Raw genomic sequence first — 17,857 nt, 5'->3', positions numbered from 1 at the left:
AAATTTTCATACATACGTGTTAGTTATCATGTATGGTATTAATTAATGTTTTATATAATTAATAATTAATGAACTTGTTAATAAAATGACAGAAGAATAAACATAATTAATTTATAATTTTTGAATGGTTAATTTGATTGATAAAATTTTTAATTTCAAGGACAAATTTAAAAAATAATTTATTTTTTAGAGACTAATTTAACCATTAACCTTTTTTTTTAATCCGAAAAATCCAATATTCGTCTGTTTCTTTAAATTTCTTTTTCCTCTTTAATATTTATTCACCTGCTATTTTGTAGGCTAATTAATTGTTGGTTAAACAAGAGTTAGATCCCTAGATATTATTAATACACTAGTTCATACATAATGATACATAATTAAGTCATATTTGGCTTAATAATAGAGTGGCAAAAAAATCAAGTGATTAATTTATAATTTTAAAAGATTAATTTGATTGATAATTTTTTTAAAAAAACAAATTTAAAGAATGATTTGTTTTACAAGGACTAATTAACCTGTTAAAAAACGTTGGTTTTTGTTCAAGGTCAACATTTACTCAAATAATTTGATGGTAATGAGTAGTTAGGAGAATGAGGATTGAATCTTAGCTTCTTTTTGTTGAGTATTAATTGTTGTTTTTTTTTTTAAAGAAATTTTAAGAGATATTTTTGCTTTTGTCTCATAACAAGTCAAGAGACATTTTCTTTTTGTCTCGTAACTGATTAGAAGATATTTTTCATTTTTGTCTCCTTCGTAACCGAAACAGAATAGGAGTAGAAGCGAAAGAGAGAATCACACCCAGAAATATCCTGATTTAGCTGCTAAATGCAATGTAGCCTACATCCAGTTTCCATCACAACTGTGACGGAATTTCACTATAATCATCAGATTACATACACCAATTCTTTCCTAGGAACTACCCATTCCTATATGGGACAAATCCAGATTCTATCCCCAAATCTGAACTTGACTTGGACACCTACCAAGCTTTCAACCGCAAAGTGCTAACCCAACTTGTAAGGGAATTTCCACAGGATCATAAAACACAACATACAGATGTACAAAGGAACTCTTAGACATCTATGACTTTTTTTAAAATTTTTCTCTTTCTACATTTTTCTTCTCACTGGCTTTTTCTTACAAACCTCACTCTGTTTGCCTTTTACCATGAGACTCAGACAGACAAAACTAAAAAAAATAAAATAAAATGAAACCCATTGAAGGAGAAGAACTCTGTTAGCTTATGCTTTCTCTCCTTGTCTTAACCCTTGGCCATTCACCCTTATTATAGAAGGGAAAGCTTCCAAGGTTAAAACCGGTTCAACCAAGCCACCAACATCTTCTCCAACAAACAGCCAGTTTGGACAGAGAGAAGAGAGAGGAAAAACCGAAACAGAACCAACATGCATGTACCTCTCTTGTTCCTTCTCATCAAGCTACTTCATTTTGAGCCCTTGATTTTGAATTTGGCTCCAAGAAAGAGTTCTGACCCTTGATGAACCTCTGATCCTTGACAGCTCCTTATTTTCCATATTTGCTTCTTCCTCTTCGTAGCTCCAGTAGCTACCTTCTCTCTTACATGAACAAAAATGGAAACGAGCTTTAGCCACAAAGATCTTCTTCTCTGACCAAGACCGATCTTTTCTACTTTTGGCATGAAGATCTTAAAACTTCTTCTTGAAATCTTGCCTTCCATGGCAAAGATCTAGCCACACCATGCTTCGGATCTTCTTTTTGCAAAGGCCATTATCAACCTAGCATTTTTCTTCTTCATAACTTCACTGTTATTTCTCTGATAACTTGCTCTTGCTATTATCTTCTTCTCTGACAATGAAATGACCGAAACAATAAAGAGAAGAAACAAAGCATTCAATTGTAAAATTAAATGATATTGAATTGTAGACTTCGGTCACCTATATGAGCATTTAATCAAATTAAATTTTGTGTTTCAGTAACTAATGCATGCATTCAATTTAATAAAAATTTGACCACCATGAAAAGAGAGTGAGTAACGAACCACTTCTCTTTCCATTCTTTCTTTTTTCAATTGTGGACCAAAGGCTTGTTGGTTTAGGAAAAAAATTATTTTGGTCTTATTCACAAATATCTTGGCCCAATTATCTTTTGCTATCCACTTAAATAATTCAACCATATTGTATGGAATAATGTTGCACATGGGCTGATTACATTTACATCATATTGGATTTATATTGCTTTTTAGCCCAAATTAAAAGCTTGTTTTAATTTCCTGTACACAAAATAAAATTCATCAGCCCAACAATTTAAAACAAATAATAATTTTTTAATTAATATATTAATAATATTTGATCATTACAATAATTTAAGTTTTTCAAATTCAACACAATTTATTGATAATCCGAGAGAACCTCTGCTACAACAGATATATATGGCCGGCAAGTTCTAAAATGGCGTGGAGGTGATATCTATATCTAAATCAAAAAGTAATTGAGATAGAAAATTAAGATTTTTGGGTAAAAAATAATCATATTCGAAAATGTGCGAATCTCTCTTTTTATAGAGTTGTTGCCTTATCTTTTTGGCTAAACTCGTAAGTCATGCCGGGAACAATTTTCAATCTTTTCTTAAATACTAAATATAAAATTAGTAAAGATGATATGTACCTTATACTCTAATTAAAAAGTCTTATATAGCAAGAGTTATTTTATGAATATATCTGATGAAGGCTGATTTATTTAAAGGAATTACACACCAAACTCTTTCTTTATCTTCGTTATATCTCAAACTTACATATCTAACATAATAAATAAAGTTAAGTAATTAATAATTTTCTTAGCGTTAAAAGCTAGACAAACCATATTTAACTACTAAACATTTGTAAATCCATCAAATATAAAAACAACGACACTATAAATTACAAATGAATGTGATTAAATGTTTGAATTGCCATGTCCAAATCTCCAAATTAAAAAAAAATTGGAAAAAAAAGTTACAACTTACAAGCTCATCATGTATCATATATATAAAGAGTACAAAATTTGTGTCTAATAAGGTAAAAATTCAATTACAGTTGATTTTACGTAAAGTTGATAATTGAGAGTTGTTAGATGAAAATTTAGTCAAATCAGTCAAATCATCTAACGACTCTCAGGTATCAACTTTATATGAAGTCGACTGCACCTGAATTTCCACCATCTAATAATAAGGTCCTGAATTAATTAAGTTTTCTTGTTGGGCTCAAAGACATACTTGATAATGGAATCTCTGATGTTGAGCATGTCTGGGAACTCTTTCTTGAGCTTGGAGGCATCCATTTCATTGTTACTCCTGGGAGCAACAATTACCTTTGCTTGTTCTTCCAAATTAAAATTTTGCCACTTAAAATTTGGATCAATATAGTCCCTGTACAATTCTAATATTTGATTGTGGCTTATGACCCCAGGATTGGTGAAGTTCCATATCCCTTTTAAGTTCCTCTTAGCCATCTCAATGGATATAGGTAACAACTCATCTAGCACGGTCATGCTGTTAGGTATATCTACCACCTTGTTGTAACGAGAAATCTTGGTAATGAAATTTCTAGGATTGCTAAGATCTGATGATATTGGCATTCTAACTCTCAATGTGCAAACGTTCTCGTAATTTTTCAACAGATCCTCCACCTATAAATATATATTTCATATTATTAAATGTCATAATCAGCATATTAAAAGAAGGAAAATGATTTTGGGGTAGGTAGTATTTGTTTTGAAATACTGAGATAGAGACTGAGAGGCTTATTATGTTTGTTGGTTCAAAAACTGATACTAAAATTTTTGTTCTATCTCCAAAATTTCAGTATTTCAGTACCTCAAAAAAATAAGGACACAGGAGACTAAAATTTTTAGAGATAGAGACTAAAACTTTAATAACAAGCTCTCAAATCGACTTCTTCTTGTTGAGGAGAGTCGACCGAAAATTTTGCATTAACTGTAAAATTATCCCGGGAGAGAGTTTGACAACACAACATAGGGTGCTCGTCATGGATTTTCGCGTTGAGCAAAAGTTGAGGAAAAGACATCATACGAAGAACCCAAGGACGAGGTGGTGGCGGATGAAAGGTGAGGAACAAAGAAGCTTCCTAAGACGGGTAGGAGAAGAGGCAAAGTGGGATGGGAATGGAAGCGCGGAAGAGATGTGGAGGGAGATGGCAGAAGTTATTAGAAGAACAGCAAAAGAAAGTTTTGGTGAATCTAAAGGAATAGGACCAAGAGACAAGGAGTCCTGGTGGTGGAATGCGAGTATACAAGAAAAGATAAAGATAAAAAGAGAATGCTTTAAAGAGTGGTCTTTATGCCGCAATGCAGATAACTGGGAAAAATATAAGGCGACTAAGAAAGAGACAAAAGTGGCTGTAAGTGAAGCAAGAACAAGAGCATATGAGGGTCTCTACCAGTCTTTGGGCACGAAAGAAGGAGAAAAAGGTATATATAGAATTGCAAAGAGCCGGGAAAGAAGAACGAGAGATTTGGATCAGGTTAAGTGCATAAAGGATAAGGATGGAGAGGTGTTGGCTAAAAGGAGAAGATTAATGAAAGGTGGAAGAGCTACTTCTACGAGTTATTTAATGAGGGACAGAAGACTCTTCCGAGCCTTGGTCGATTATGCACAAGGGAAGAAGATCAAAACTTTGACTACTATCGAAGGATTCGAGACTTCGAGGTAAAAGAGGCTCTAAAGCAGATGAAAAATGGCAGGGCAGTAGGACCTGATAATATCCCGATTGAGGTTTGGAAGGGTCTTGGAGGAAAAGGCATCAACTGGTTAACCAAGCTTTTTAATGAGATTTTAAGGTCAAAGAAGATGCCTGATGAGTGGAGAAAGAGCACCTTGGTACCTATCTACAAGAATAAGGGGGATATACAAAGTTGCGAAAATTATAGAGGGATTAAGCTTATGAGTCATACTATGAAGTTATGGGAAAGGGTGATAGAACGGAGGTTGAGAAAAGAGACACAAGTAACAGAGAACCAATTTGGATTTATGCCAGGCAGATCTACCACTGAAGCGATATACCTATTAAGAAGGATGATGGAGAGGTATCGTAGTAATAAAAGGGATCTACACATGGTGTTTATTGATTTGGAAAAAGCGTATGATAGGGTACCAAGGGAGGTCTTATGGAAGGTCTTATGGAAGGTCTTATGGAAGGGAGCTTTTTAATGAGATTTTAAGGTCAAAGAAGATGCCTGATGAGTGGAGAAAGAGCACCTTGGTACCTATCTACAAGAATAAGGGGGATATACAAAGTTGCGAAAATTATAGAGGGATTAAGCTTATGAGTCATACTATGAAGTTATGGGAAAGGGTGATAGAACGGAGGTTGAGAAAAGAGACACAAGTAACAGAGAACCAATTTGGATTTATGCCAGACAGATCTACCACTGAAGCGATATACCTATTAAGAAGGATGATGGAGAGGTATCGTAGTAATAAAAGGGATCTACACATGGTGTTTATTGATTTGGAAAAAGCGTATGATAGGGTACCAAGGGAGGTCTTATGGAAGGTTTTAGAAAAGAGGAGAGTAAGGATCGCATATATTCGGGCAATTAAAGACATGTATGATGGGGCCACAACTAGTGTGAAGACTCAAGGTGGTGTGACAGAGGAATTCTCTATTGGTATAGGATTACACCAGGGATCATCCTTAAGTCCATACCTTTTCACATTAGTCTTAGAAGTACTCACAGAGCACATCCAAGAGCCTGTGCCATGGTGCATGCTTTTTGCCGATGATATCGTCCTTATGGGAGAGTCAAGGGAAGACCTAAATAAGAAGTTGGAGTTATGGAGAGAAGCTCTAGAAGTGTATGGTCTGCGCATAAGCCGTAGCAAGACGGAATATATGGAATGTAAGTTCAGTCTGAGAAGGGAAAACTCCAATATAGAGGTGAAAATTGGAGAGAACACCCTACGAAAAGTTAAAAGTTTTAAGTATCTTGGGTGCATCATACAGGATAATGGAGAGATTGAACATGATGTAAATCATAGGATCCAAGCAGGTTGGTCAAAATGGCGGAGTGCATCTGGTTTTATATGCGACAAAAAAGTGCCTTTAAAACTTAAAGGTAAATTCTATCGCACCGCTATAAGACCGGCTATGCTGTATGGTACGGAGTGTTGGGCGGCTAAAGGGGAGCACGAACATAAGCTGAGTGTGGCAGAGATGAAGATGTTGAGATGGATGAGTGGTCATACGCGATTGGATAAAATAAGGAATGAAGATATAAGGGAGAGAGTTGGAGTAGCACCTATTGTGGAAAAGATGGTTGAATCGCGTCTCAGGTGGTTTGGACATGTGAGAAGAAGACCGATAGAACATCCAGTCAGGAGGGTGGATGAGATGGAAGATGGACAAAGGGCGAAAGGCAGAGGAAGACCTAAGAAGACCATCCATGAGGTGGTCAAACGAGATCTACATGTAAACGGTCTCTCTGTAGACATGATACATGACAGAGCACAATGACGTCGTTTGATTCATATAGCCGACCCCACTTAGTGGGACAAGGCTTTGTTGTTGTTGTTGTTTGTAGATACAAGGCAAGAATAAGAAAAAAAGTGTTGTCCACTTAGCATTTTTCTTTAAGAATGTTGATGGTGTATATTCAATGTTCACTTTATTATATTCTTTCACATTTGAGGTATATTTTAGTTCTATCCCTAACATTTTAATTGTTTTCATTTTATTTTTAACATTTTAAAATTATTTCATTTTGTATTACACAGTAACAAAAGACCAAATAGCTAGCCCCCAGAGAAATTTAGAACTTATTTAGTTTAAAGAACGTGAAATTCATGTTTTTATGTGAATTTGATTAAGAATTAAAAATTATTTGACCATTTAATATATTTGACTAAATTATTATCTAATAATTATCAATTATAAATTTCATATAAAATAATTAATTACATATGAGTTGTTACCAAAAAAATATTTTTTTATTTTCATTTTAAAAGGATTTTAGAAGATGTTCTGATTATTTTATCTCAAACATTTAGGTGTGATTGGAATGTGATAAATGCTTCATTTTTTTTTCATAATATTTTTGTCCATTGAAATTACATCTAAATATTTGAGACAAAATTGGAATGTGACACAATACAAACCTTAAAATTCCTCCATTGTTAACTACTTGGGTAAATTGAAACAATTTTAAATATTAAAGATAAATTAGAATAATTAAAACATGAAGAACATATTTGGATTCCACTCAGAAGTTAGAGACATAAACAATTTGGCGAAAAATGATTGCATAAACTGAAATGAAAAGTTTAGAGACATTACCATGGCCTTAGTCTTGGAATAGAAGGAACCAATGAAATTTGGCTTGTCCTCCTCCTTGAAGCCAATGCCTGAACCAAGAGGATGATCTTTGTCATACTCAAATATACAACCAGTTGCAAAATTCATCATATACAATCCTTTTTCATTACAAACATCAGCCAAATTTAATGTCCCAACAACATTAGTCCTTATTGTCTCAACTTTATGTGATTCACACCAATCAACATTTGGCCTTCCAGTCACTCCAGCTGCATTTAACACATGTGTTGGCTTTACCCTACTTATATCCTCCATTAATGACTTTTTATCTTCTAATCTTCCCTTTCCATACTCCCATTGGATTCTTTCTTCATCACAAAGCTTCCCTAGCAACCCTCCAATCCAACCCGTCTTCCCATATATCAAAAATTTTACAAACGTTTTATTTCGTCCTACTTCAGTAAATGACCTTCCTAGCCTTGAGTATCCGCATTGAAACGACCATTGCGCTTCGTCAGCCAGATTGGTGGCTGAGAAGCGCGGATGCGGATTCAGGGCATTCGACACGTCTCCCCACCAATCTGGATTCTTTTTGTACCAATCAATTGTCAACTTTAGTCCTTCTTCCCAAGGAGTTCTTTCCTCCCAACCTAGATTCTTGAGCTTTTGATCATCTAGGAAATATCTCTTATCATTAAATGGCCTATCTTGAACAAACTCAATAACATCCTTTGAATTTATGTTGAAAAGCTTGCAAATATGCTCTGCCACATCTAATACACTTCTCTCTTTCTTGGTGCCAATGTTATAGACTTGGCCAATCATTCCTTTGTGGAGAATAACATCGAACGCTTCGGCTACATCGCCGCAATAAAGGTAGCTCCTAACATTGGATCCGTCGCCGTGGATGGGAAGCTTTTGTCCCTTGATCGCCCTAAGGACGAATTTAGGGACAAGCTTCTCAGGATATTGGTTGGGACCGTACACATTGTTTCCTCTAGTAGTTATTGTAGAAAGATTGTAAGATCTATGATAAGCCATTACCAACATCTCGGCGCCTGCTTTCGTGGCGGAATAAGGATTGGTTGGAAGAAGTTGGGAGGCTTCATGGTTTCCGATGTCAGTCTCGGAATCCGTCTCGCCGTAAACTTCGTCCGTGCTTACGTGGATGAACCTTTTAATGCAATTTGTTACTCTACATGCTTCTAGAAGAACATGGGTGCCATAGATGTTGTTATAGGTGAATTCCATGGAGTTTCCAAATGAATTGTCCACATGGGTTTGTGCTGCAAAGTGCATGATTGTGTCTATTTCCTCTTCTATCAAGAGATGATTGACCATGTCTGAGCTAGCTATGTCACCCTTGATGAACTTGAAGTTAGGTGATGAAGTACAACATTGTAGATTCTTGATGTTAGAACAATAATCTAGCTTATCAAGTGCTACAATCTTGTAGCTAGGGTACTTGTTGATTAGCCTAGTGGTGACATGAGAGGCTATGAAACCAGCTGCACCAGTTATGAGGATGTTCTTTGGTACGTATGAACTTGCTTGCTTTGACATCTTTAATCTTCTTTAGTACAATTTCTTATGCATGCAGCGTTTTCTAACTAACAAAATATAAAACAGAAAAGAATGAGTGTCAGAAGCTAATAATGTAAATGGGATGTCAAAAATATTTAAAAAAATATTTTTAAATAATTATAATTTAACACGTATAAAAAAATAACTACTATATTTCTATTATAAAAAAAAACTAAAATACTTTTATTATATAAATATATATTAATTTTAAAAATTCTAAATTCTAACCCTTCAACTGCAAAAGAAGAAAAAGGGTTAAAATTTAGGATTTTTAAAAAGTACTCTATAATAAGAATATTTTAGTCATTTTCTACAATAAAGGTATTGTAGTTATTTTTAATAAAAAAATAATATTAATTTAGACTAGTTCAAAATTTAATTTATCATTTTTTTATTAAATTAATTTGTCTGACTTAATTTTGACAAAAATAATACAGTTCAATCCATTATACGTGTTAAATTTTAATTATTAAAAAATATATTTAAAAAAAGACATTTTAGACGTCTTTATGTAAGTAGTTCCCAAATATAAAATATTAATGTTTATGATATAATAATTTTAAAGAAATTCTATAATTACTGCACTTATAGTGGTTATAATTTGACAATACTTATAAAATATTACCTATGTTAAGTTTACAATTTTTACTATTTGATAGTAGTTTTTTGTCAAATTAAAAAGAGCTTTTACGTGGTAAAAAAATATTATTTTAATTTTAATAATATTTTTTAAATATAGTGAAAATTATATAATCATTATAATTACTGTAATAATAATCATCATAAAATACACCTTCTGTATATGAATTAAATGTACGAACATAAAACAGATCAAAATCGTGACAAAAAAACTTACAAATTCAAATTGCAAACACAAAACATGTCCACAACAAGGACTAGTGTTCATGAAGTTATTTCACTAAAGGAAGTTATGATTTGAGCATTATCATAACAAATCAAGTTAATCAAATTTGATAATAAGAACAATAAGAAAAATATTGTTTACATGAATTTTGATGGATTGAGGAAGAAACACAAATTGAAAGGCATTTTACTTACAGGGAACGCTGTGATTCGGTCATGAGATTGTTAAGAGAAATGGCATCAATGATTACTTTGTGATGATGATAGCTATAGAAAGAAGTGAGTAATGTATGTTGGAGATTTACTTGGAATGTGGTGTTCTACTAGGGGCTATAACTTACAAACGTGGACTTTGATCCGAGAATTGTTTTAAATGCTTAATTTGGTATTTAATGTCATAATCTCTCACTTGATTTGACCTCCATAACCTTAATTTTAGGATTTTACTAGGACGATTATCCCAACTGACTTGAAAAGAAATGCTTCTCTTGGAACTCTTCTTATAAAAACGTTAATACACTTCAACCTCATCCATTCGTTGATGTATGTGGTTACCAAAAATATGTAAAGATATAATTAAAGTCTATTAGTACCAAGAAAGATTTTTTATTATATAGGATATAGGAATACATATTTGATTTTTGATTATTCTACTATGTGTGAAACATCTTATTATTTCGATAACCAATTATCTTATCAAGAAAAAAAAAGTTGTATAGTAACATATACAAATATATATAACTAATTTTAGTACCAAGAGAGATTTTTGAAATACGATAAGAAACACATATTCTATCTCTATGTATGTAAATATAAGAGTAAACATAGTTGTATACCAAAGTCTTTAAATCATCCAAAATAACATAACATCGATAACTATAATTTTTAAATGAATTTTTATATGAACATTGAATGTTAGATGTTATTAACTTATTTTTACAAAGAAGTAAAAGATCATACAACTACTAGTCATAAAATAGAATAAAGATCCAATTTGATCATTAGTGACCGGCCATAGAACCGGTCCAGATAGAATATAGGACCGGATAAGAAAAAGAAACGGTGAAAACCGATTTGAAGCAGCCAATTTTAAATGAAAACCAGTAAATGGACAGGTAGGAGAAACCCAGAGTGGTTGAATGTAAAGAAAAAAGAACCCAAATTAATCCCAGCGAAGGATTCTGACTCCAACCCATTATCTCACTCTCTCATTCCAAAAAGCATAGGAGCTGGACACAGCACCTCAATCTTCTCACTCTCACAAAGTTGCATTCGCCGACACTCTGCGTCTATCAGCTCCTACGCCTTCACTGTCCGCGTCTATCGCCTCCATTTGCGCCCGCCTTCACTGCGTCTACCACCAGACCAGCTCCTGTGCCTTAACTGCGTCTCTCGTGGTCGTCGTCGCCTCCTCATCTGGCGTCGCCAGTCTCTGTTTCACGTTGCTTCGTCTCCCTCTTCTTTGCCCATATTCTGTCTTCACATCATCAGGTCATTTTTTTTAAGTTATTCAGTTAAATTACTGGATTATAATCTGTTTACCTGATTAATTGATTAACTGATTGAGTTGATTCTTGATTGTTATTGATTATAATTTGTTGATTCTTGGCAAATTATTCAAATTTTGTTGTTTCAATGTAATATATGTAGGTTTAGTGGATGATTGATATTTTTTTTTCTTTCTGATCATTGGTATTTAGTGTTAATTTGTGGTTGTTTTAATATCAAAATGGTGAATTGAGCTGCGGTTTTTATATTGTTGGTGCTGTTTTTTATATTATTGTGTGAATTTATATTGTTGGATAGTGGATAGGTTTTATAAATTGAGTTGTAGTGGATAGGGATGGCAATGGGGCAGGTACAGGACAGGTTTTTGTTCTACCTGGTCCTGTCCCGCCTCGCCCGACAATAACCCACATCGAACTTGTCCCGCTTCTGTCTGCGAGTAGTAAAAAGTTAAACAGGTACCTACTTTGTCTCTTTCCGCTCCTATAATTATTTAAATCTAACAACTAAAATTAAGTTTTAAATTTTATATAACTATCATTACATACATAACATAAATTAAAATAAAATATATATACCGGGGCAGATAGGGACGGGTTTAACCTAAACCCGACCCCACCCCGCTCAAGAATCCGTCCCATCTATCCTGGTGTGGGGGCGATAATTACCCGTCCCAAGTGGGTAGGGACGGAGTGGGTACCCACGAATTCGGATAGTATTACCATCCCTAGTAGTGAATATGTTTTGTGAATTTATATTGTTCTTCATGTTTATTCTATTGCATAATCTGTGATGGCTTAGTTTTATTTGCAGAGATTTAAACTGGAGTATTTGGCACTTCTCAAATTCTAAGCTTTTTGTCTAATTAAAGGTTCAAACTTTTGAAACTCTATTGCTTTTTTTCTATTCCTTTTATCTGCACCACATGACTTTGACAAATAATAGTTTGGCAAAATTAGTTCATACTCTCTGCATGAAGCAAGGTTATGAAAATCAGATCGAATTGATTGGTTTGATCGGATTAATCAAAAACGAATCTTTTGACTGATTCGGCTGATCTCTAAAACTGTCTTAAAAAACCAATAAAAAACGGCTGAACTGGTAGTTAATATGTGAATCCAATGAATTGGTCCGGTTTTTTGAAGGCTCGGTTCCCTCTCCCTTCACTCTCACAATTCACAAAACCTAAACCCTATCAGAGACAACTTGGACAAGAGCAGCCCCCACCAACAGCTACCACTCACCCTTGTTAGAGATATAACCATTAGTGTTGCTGATTAATGGATTAGAATTCAAGCTAAATATAATTATATGCTTTGGCTCTCTTATATTCAACATGTTTAAAAATTCGTAATTGAATTGAACTTTGTTTTGTGTTAGGATTATATAATTCTTGGTTTGAGGAACTCCACTATTCAGTTTACGTGAGATGAAAATAATATTCTTATTTTTTATTATTTGATTATTAGGTTAGAAGTTATTGTTGAATATTTTTTATTCTGATTTTTTGTTGTTGATGTGATGACACATTAGTATTATTGCTAATTATTTGATGGACTATGCTACGTGTACACTAAAATCAGCCACCAAAGTCAGCCACCAATATAAAATACATGTTGGAATACAAATACACATTGAAAATAAATTAAATTACACATGTATTTATACACAAATACATTGGTGGCTGATTTTGGTGTACGAATAGCATTTTTGAACTTGAAAATTTATTATTTTGTAAATTTTTAATAATAAATTATGGATGCTGTGAAACTTTGAAGCTAGTTTAGAAATGATTAAGTTTGAATATCTAAAATTATACATTGAATTTTTAATAATTTTATTGTATATTTAATTAAATTGGTTCAACTATAATTTTACCCCTGTTGGACCATTGAACTATTAAACCAATCACTCGACCGATTCAATGACCGGTTCGGTTCTCACAACCTTGGCATGAAGGACTTGTGATAATATGCTTTTGAAAGTTCTAGTTATAAATATCTTTTATGAGAAGTTAAAAAAAAGTAAAAAACGAGTCTCAAATTAGTTATTTTTAGAAATTAAGAGTCTTAACTAATATTATCCTTAAGCTTTAGCTAACTTAATTTTAATTTTATTTGGTTTTACTCAGAGATAGTCATTAGTCTCGGACAAAAAGGAACACACGAAGGAAGGAAGGAAGACAAGCATGGCGCGGAGATGAGAAAGAAGATGTTGCGGTGGTGATGCCCAAAGGAGCTTTGCAAGGTTCTTTCTTGTTCACTTCCATTATTATCTTTTGCATATGATGCTTTGGTCTTCTGAAGTCTTTGTCTTTGCCATTAACTTGTCTGTTTCTAATTCTCCATAATAGTCACCATATAGTTATGAAGTAGCTCGTGATTATCCACTCTTGTTTGTCGATGGCTCCTCAATTATGAATTTGATTGCTTTGAATTCATTCCTATAGTTCATTTGTTAAAGAATTTATTCCAAACTATAAATTAGGCCACTCTGAGAATCATTTTCGACTATAATTTGCATCACTCCTTTCCTAGTTTTGCATTGACTGGGACATTGGGGATCCTCTTGCAGCACCCAATCATGTGGGAAATAATTTTTTTTTTTTTTGCTGTTCTCTTTGGTTCTCTTTTTCCTAAACATTTTTCATATTTTGTTCTTTTAAACTCTTCAAATATTAATTCGAAAGAATCTTTTGCTGTTCCATTCTTGTGATTTCCATTCATGTGGCAGCTGCTTTCTGATGCTGTTTCAGACCGTTTAAGAAGATAGTGCTACGACACATTGAAACCCCGCAATTTGAAACCCTAAGTCTCGAGTATTCAAGTAGGCTAAGTTCATACTAAAAATAAGCCAGCCATGGAAAATACATGAAATACAAAATACACATAAAAAATGAGTTAAAAAATACATGTATTTATACACAAATATATAACAACTGATTTGGTAACTGATATTTATTGCACACATAGCATTTTTTTGTCAAGTATTTAACATTGATTTTTGTTTGGGATTCTGCTAGCGCTACTCAGATTGAAATGTGAATCATTGAATGATTAGTTCTGCCCTTGTGCTGTATTGTACATTTGTACTTTTTTTTATTGAATCATTGAATGATTAGTTAATTTAGTTCTCTGGTTAATCTTGTTAGTCTTTATTAAAATTGGGCTGCTGTTGTGTTTTATGATTTTTATATATTGTGATGTGCTGCTGTTTTGTGTTTTTTGACCCAATTGTGCTCAGATTGTGTCTTGATGACTTAATTGTGCTTAGATTGAATGATTAAATTGATTATTGATTAGCTATGGCTGCTCTGTGTGCTGATGTTTTGTGTTTTGTGACTTTTATATATAGTTATGTGCTACTGGAGAGTGATATGCTGCTATTTTGTGTTTTGTGACTTAGTTGTGCTTAGATTGTGACAGTCTATAATTATGGTTTAGGGTGTTTATTTATAATTTATTTATTATTTTATTATAAAACGGTTTTTTCGGTTGAACCAGTTGGACCAGTAAATCTGTGAATCAGTAACTAGAGCGGTTCGATGACCGGTCCAATTTTCAGAACCTTGATTTTGAGTCGGTCATTCTTGTGTGTTTGATGTAAAGTTATTTGCATTTTATCTTTTCTTTTTGGTATAGTAGCTATCCTGTTCTTCACTGTCTTGTCACGGTACTTTTTGCTGGCTTGGATTGATGAATTCTTGGTTTTATGTGAGTCTTTCTCTATCTAATGCATTCATGACTAGTATATTACATATATTGATTTTTATCTTCTTGGTAATTATAAGATTCCCAGAAAAGTTGAATGGCCGTAGGATTATTGCATAAGATTTCCACTTCAAATGTCAAATTGAATTTCTAATAGCAAGTTTCTTGAGGCAGTTATGCAAAAACATAATATCATTGGAAAGAAACTAGTCTCTATGTTAATAAGGATTTCTATTTAGAATAGCCCTGAAATGAAAACCTTTATTCTTAATCTGCAGAATTGACAGATTATGCTTTTAGGATATGATTGATTGATTATTCACCAAAGATTTGCCAATGTTATGATCCTTCATGTTACGCTAACTCTGTCCTTACTTTATGCATTTCTAATTTCTGTTGTCAAATCTTTGTTAAGTAGAAATACATTTCATTCTAATTAAGTATTCTGTGCCAAATTGTCAAGAAGCCTCTAAGAAGTTCAAGGTTTTAGGAAACCAAGGGTCGTTGTGTGTAAATTAGTTCGGTCAAACACTTGGACCTTGGTAGTTTATCTCAGGAAGTTTTTTCTTCTTGGTTCTTATTTGATTTTTTTTCTCTCATTTTCAGGTTAAGTGTGAGTGGTTGAAACTAAAAATGGCATTGTGCCTTCCTTGTCAATTCAGTAATAACAAACTAGTCTGTGACTTAGGTTCAAGCTTTCTTCCGGGGACTTCTTTGTCCTGTTCCACCTTCAGAAAACAAAAGGAACATAATAATTATCTCAGCAACATCTCGATTTCAATTTGTTGTTCCTCAGTCAAACATGTACGTGACACTGGTCTTGATAGGCGTGTTGTTTTGAAGAATAAAACTCGGTTTGTTCAAAAGCTTAAAACCTTACTTCTTTCTAAACCAAAACATTATCTTCCTCTTCACATTCTCTCTAAATGCCGGTCTTATCTTACTCTTTCTACACCTCACTCCATACTTACTATGATCCATCGGTACCCTTCTATTTTTGAACTCTTCACTATACCATGGCCACCTAAGCCACTCAATGCAACAAAGTTATATCCTCAACTATGTGTTCGTCTAACTCCAGCTGCTGCTGCCCTTGCTGCTGAGGAACTCGCTCTTCAATCCTCCATTTCCACCACTTTGGCAACCAAACTCCAGAAGCTTCTTATGTTATCATCTCACCACCGGTTACTCCTATCAAAGTTGGTTCACCTTGCTCCAGATCTTGGTCTTCCTCCTAATTTTAGATCCCGTTTGTGCAATGATTTTCCAGATAAATTCAAGACTGTTGAAACTTCCTATGGCCGTGCACTTGAGCTTGTATCTTGGGACTCAAGCTTGGCAAAGCCATTACTGCCTCCTGCATTTCGTTCTCCTGATTTAATAGTTGATCGGCCTTTAAAGTTCAAACAACTAAGACTTAGAAAAGGGCTTAACATAAAGAGACGTCACCAGAGTTTCCTGCTAAAATTTGAAGAAATTCCGGAATTGTGCCCTTATAGGAACCCTGTTAATTCTTTAGCCAAGGTATCATTGGAAGCAGAAAAGAGATCTTGCTCTGTAGTAAGAGAGGTTCTTGGGATGATGATTGAAAAGAGTACTTTAATAGACCACTTGACCCATTTCAGAAAGGAATTTGGTCTCCCAAACAAGTTGAGAGCAATGATTATAAGACATCCGGAATTGTTTTATGTGAGTTTGAAAGGGCAGCGGCACTCTGTTTTCTTAGTAGAGGGGTTTGGTGAGAAAGGTGAGTTATTGGAGAAGGATGAGATATTGTTCTTACGCAATAAATGGAGGGACTTGGTTAGGGAATCAAAGAGAATGAGACGAGAGGGAAGAAGGGGCAGGATTGACAAGTTTTTTGGTGGTTTCAGTGATACTGATGAAAATAATGAGGATGACAGTGATGTTGAATATGATTACAATTTTGATATTGATAATTTTGAAGATGGTTATGATGATGGTTTTGAGGAAATATTTGAAGACTTGGATTATGAGGCTAAGCATGATGACCATAGTGGTTTGCTTGCCCAAAATATGAATGGCGAATTTTGGACTGCAGGACATTCTCCTATGCAAACTAGGGTGGATGAAGAACAAGTGCAGCCTTGGTAGGAATATTTAAGTCATAAAAGGCTATGATCCATGGGTTCTATCTTTCATGTACCATACGATTGGAAGTACCTGCTTTGTACTTAACTTTCCGCTTTAGTTTTGTACAGTATCATTCACTGTAAAATTATTGATATAATACAAATCAAATCAAAGCAAATCAAATATTGGTTCCAAGCTTTTATACATGGCTTTGTTTCTACTCATCTACTGCCAAAAGTAGTTAATAGAATGGCTTTTATAAGTATTGGGTTTTAGAAGGGTAATTTGGGATTTTTAATTAAATTTTTTAGTATTTGGTTAATTTTATCATACCGAATTATTTTTTATGGTTTTTTATGGGTACAACTTTAATTTTTTTTTTCATGAATAAATTTGTTAGCATTTTATAAGTAGAAATGGTAATATATTCTCGAATTAGACCCTAATAAAAGAGGAGGGAGTTTTAGTAGGAGTAACAAAAATAAAAAGTTACAAAACATACATTTCATACATTTTATATTTGTTTTCTATTTTCATCTATCATATTATACACAATAAAATACCAAATATTAACTATATAATAATTTTTTAGCATTGTCATCAAGATTATGGTAAATTAGATATTTATTAGAAGATTTTTGTTATCATCATTATTTAAATATTCATCTTCTTGTATAAAAAATTGTATTCTATGTAAACAATCCACAATACATAAACCACTGCCGTGTGCCACGATTTATGTAGACAGTTCTCTTGTAACCCACTCGAGATTTCTGATTAGTAAAATTTTGTCCGAAACCGCTGTGCTACAACC

The 17,857-nt window shown here is 33.6% G+C and overlaps 2 protein-coding genes across 7 annotated transcripts; one reads left to right on the top strand and one right to left on the bottom strand.

Annotated features, from left to right (window-relative positions):
- Positions 1–2,724: 2,724 nt before the first annotated feature.
- On the bottom strand, positions 2,725–8,335 carry LOC112754160 (bifunctional dTDP-4-dehydrorhamnose 3,5-epimerase/dTDP-4-dehydrorhamnose reductase-like). The gene is made up of 2 exons (XM_025801738.2): positions 7,307–8,335; positions 2,725–3,641 (listed from the first exon to the last, which is right to left on the bottom strand). The coding sequence occupies exons 1-2, from the start codon at positions 8,333–8,335 to the stop codon at positions 3,198–3,200; spliced, it is 1,473 nt and encodes a 490-aa protein (XP_025657523.2). The 3' UTR covers positions 2,725–3,197.
- Positions 8,336–10,737: 2,402 nt separating this feature from the next.
- On the top strand, positions 10,738–17,247 carry LOC112755609 (protein WHAT'S THIS FACTOR 1, chloroplastic). 6 transcript variants are annotated; one of them, XM_025803810.3, is made up of 4 exons: positions 10,810–11,224; positions 12,053–12,110; positions 13,371–13,486; positions 15,556–17,247. In XM_025803810.3, the coding sequence occupies exon 4, from the start codon at positions 15,583–15,585 to the stop codon at positions 17,062–17,064; it is 1,482 nt and encodes a 493-aa protein (XP_025659595.1). In that variant the 5' UTR covers positions 10,810–11,224; positions 12,053–12,110; positions 13,371–13,486; positions 15,556–15,582; the 3' UTR covers positions 17,065–17,247. The 6 variants fall into 6 exon arrangements, with proteins under 6 accessions (XP_025659592.1, XP_025659595.1, XP_025659593.1 ...); XM_025803808.3 differs by having other exon boundaries at positions 10,907–11,697; XM_025803806.3 differs by having other exon boundaries at positions 10,909–11,697; positions 12,041–12,110.
- Positions 17,248–17,857: the final 610 nt, after the last annotated feature.

The sequence above is a fragment of the Arachis hypogaea genome, chromosome 6 (genome assembly GCF_003086295.3).
Source record: "Arachis hypogaea cultivar Tifrunner chromosome 6, arahy.Tifrunner.gnm2.J5K5, whole genome shotgun sequence".
Taxonomy (NCBI): domain Eukaryota; kingdom Viridiplantae; phylum Streptophyta; class Magnoliopsida; order Fabales; family Fabaceae; genus Arachis; species Arachis hypogaea.
Note: the sequence above shows the minus strand (reverse complement) of the source record. Positions and strands in the feature narration are given on the sequence as shown.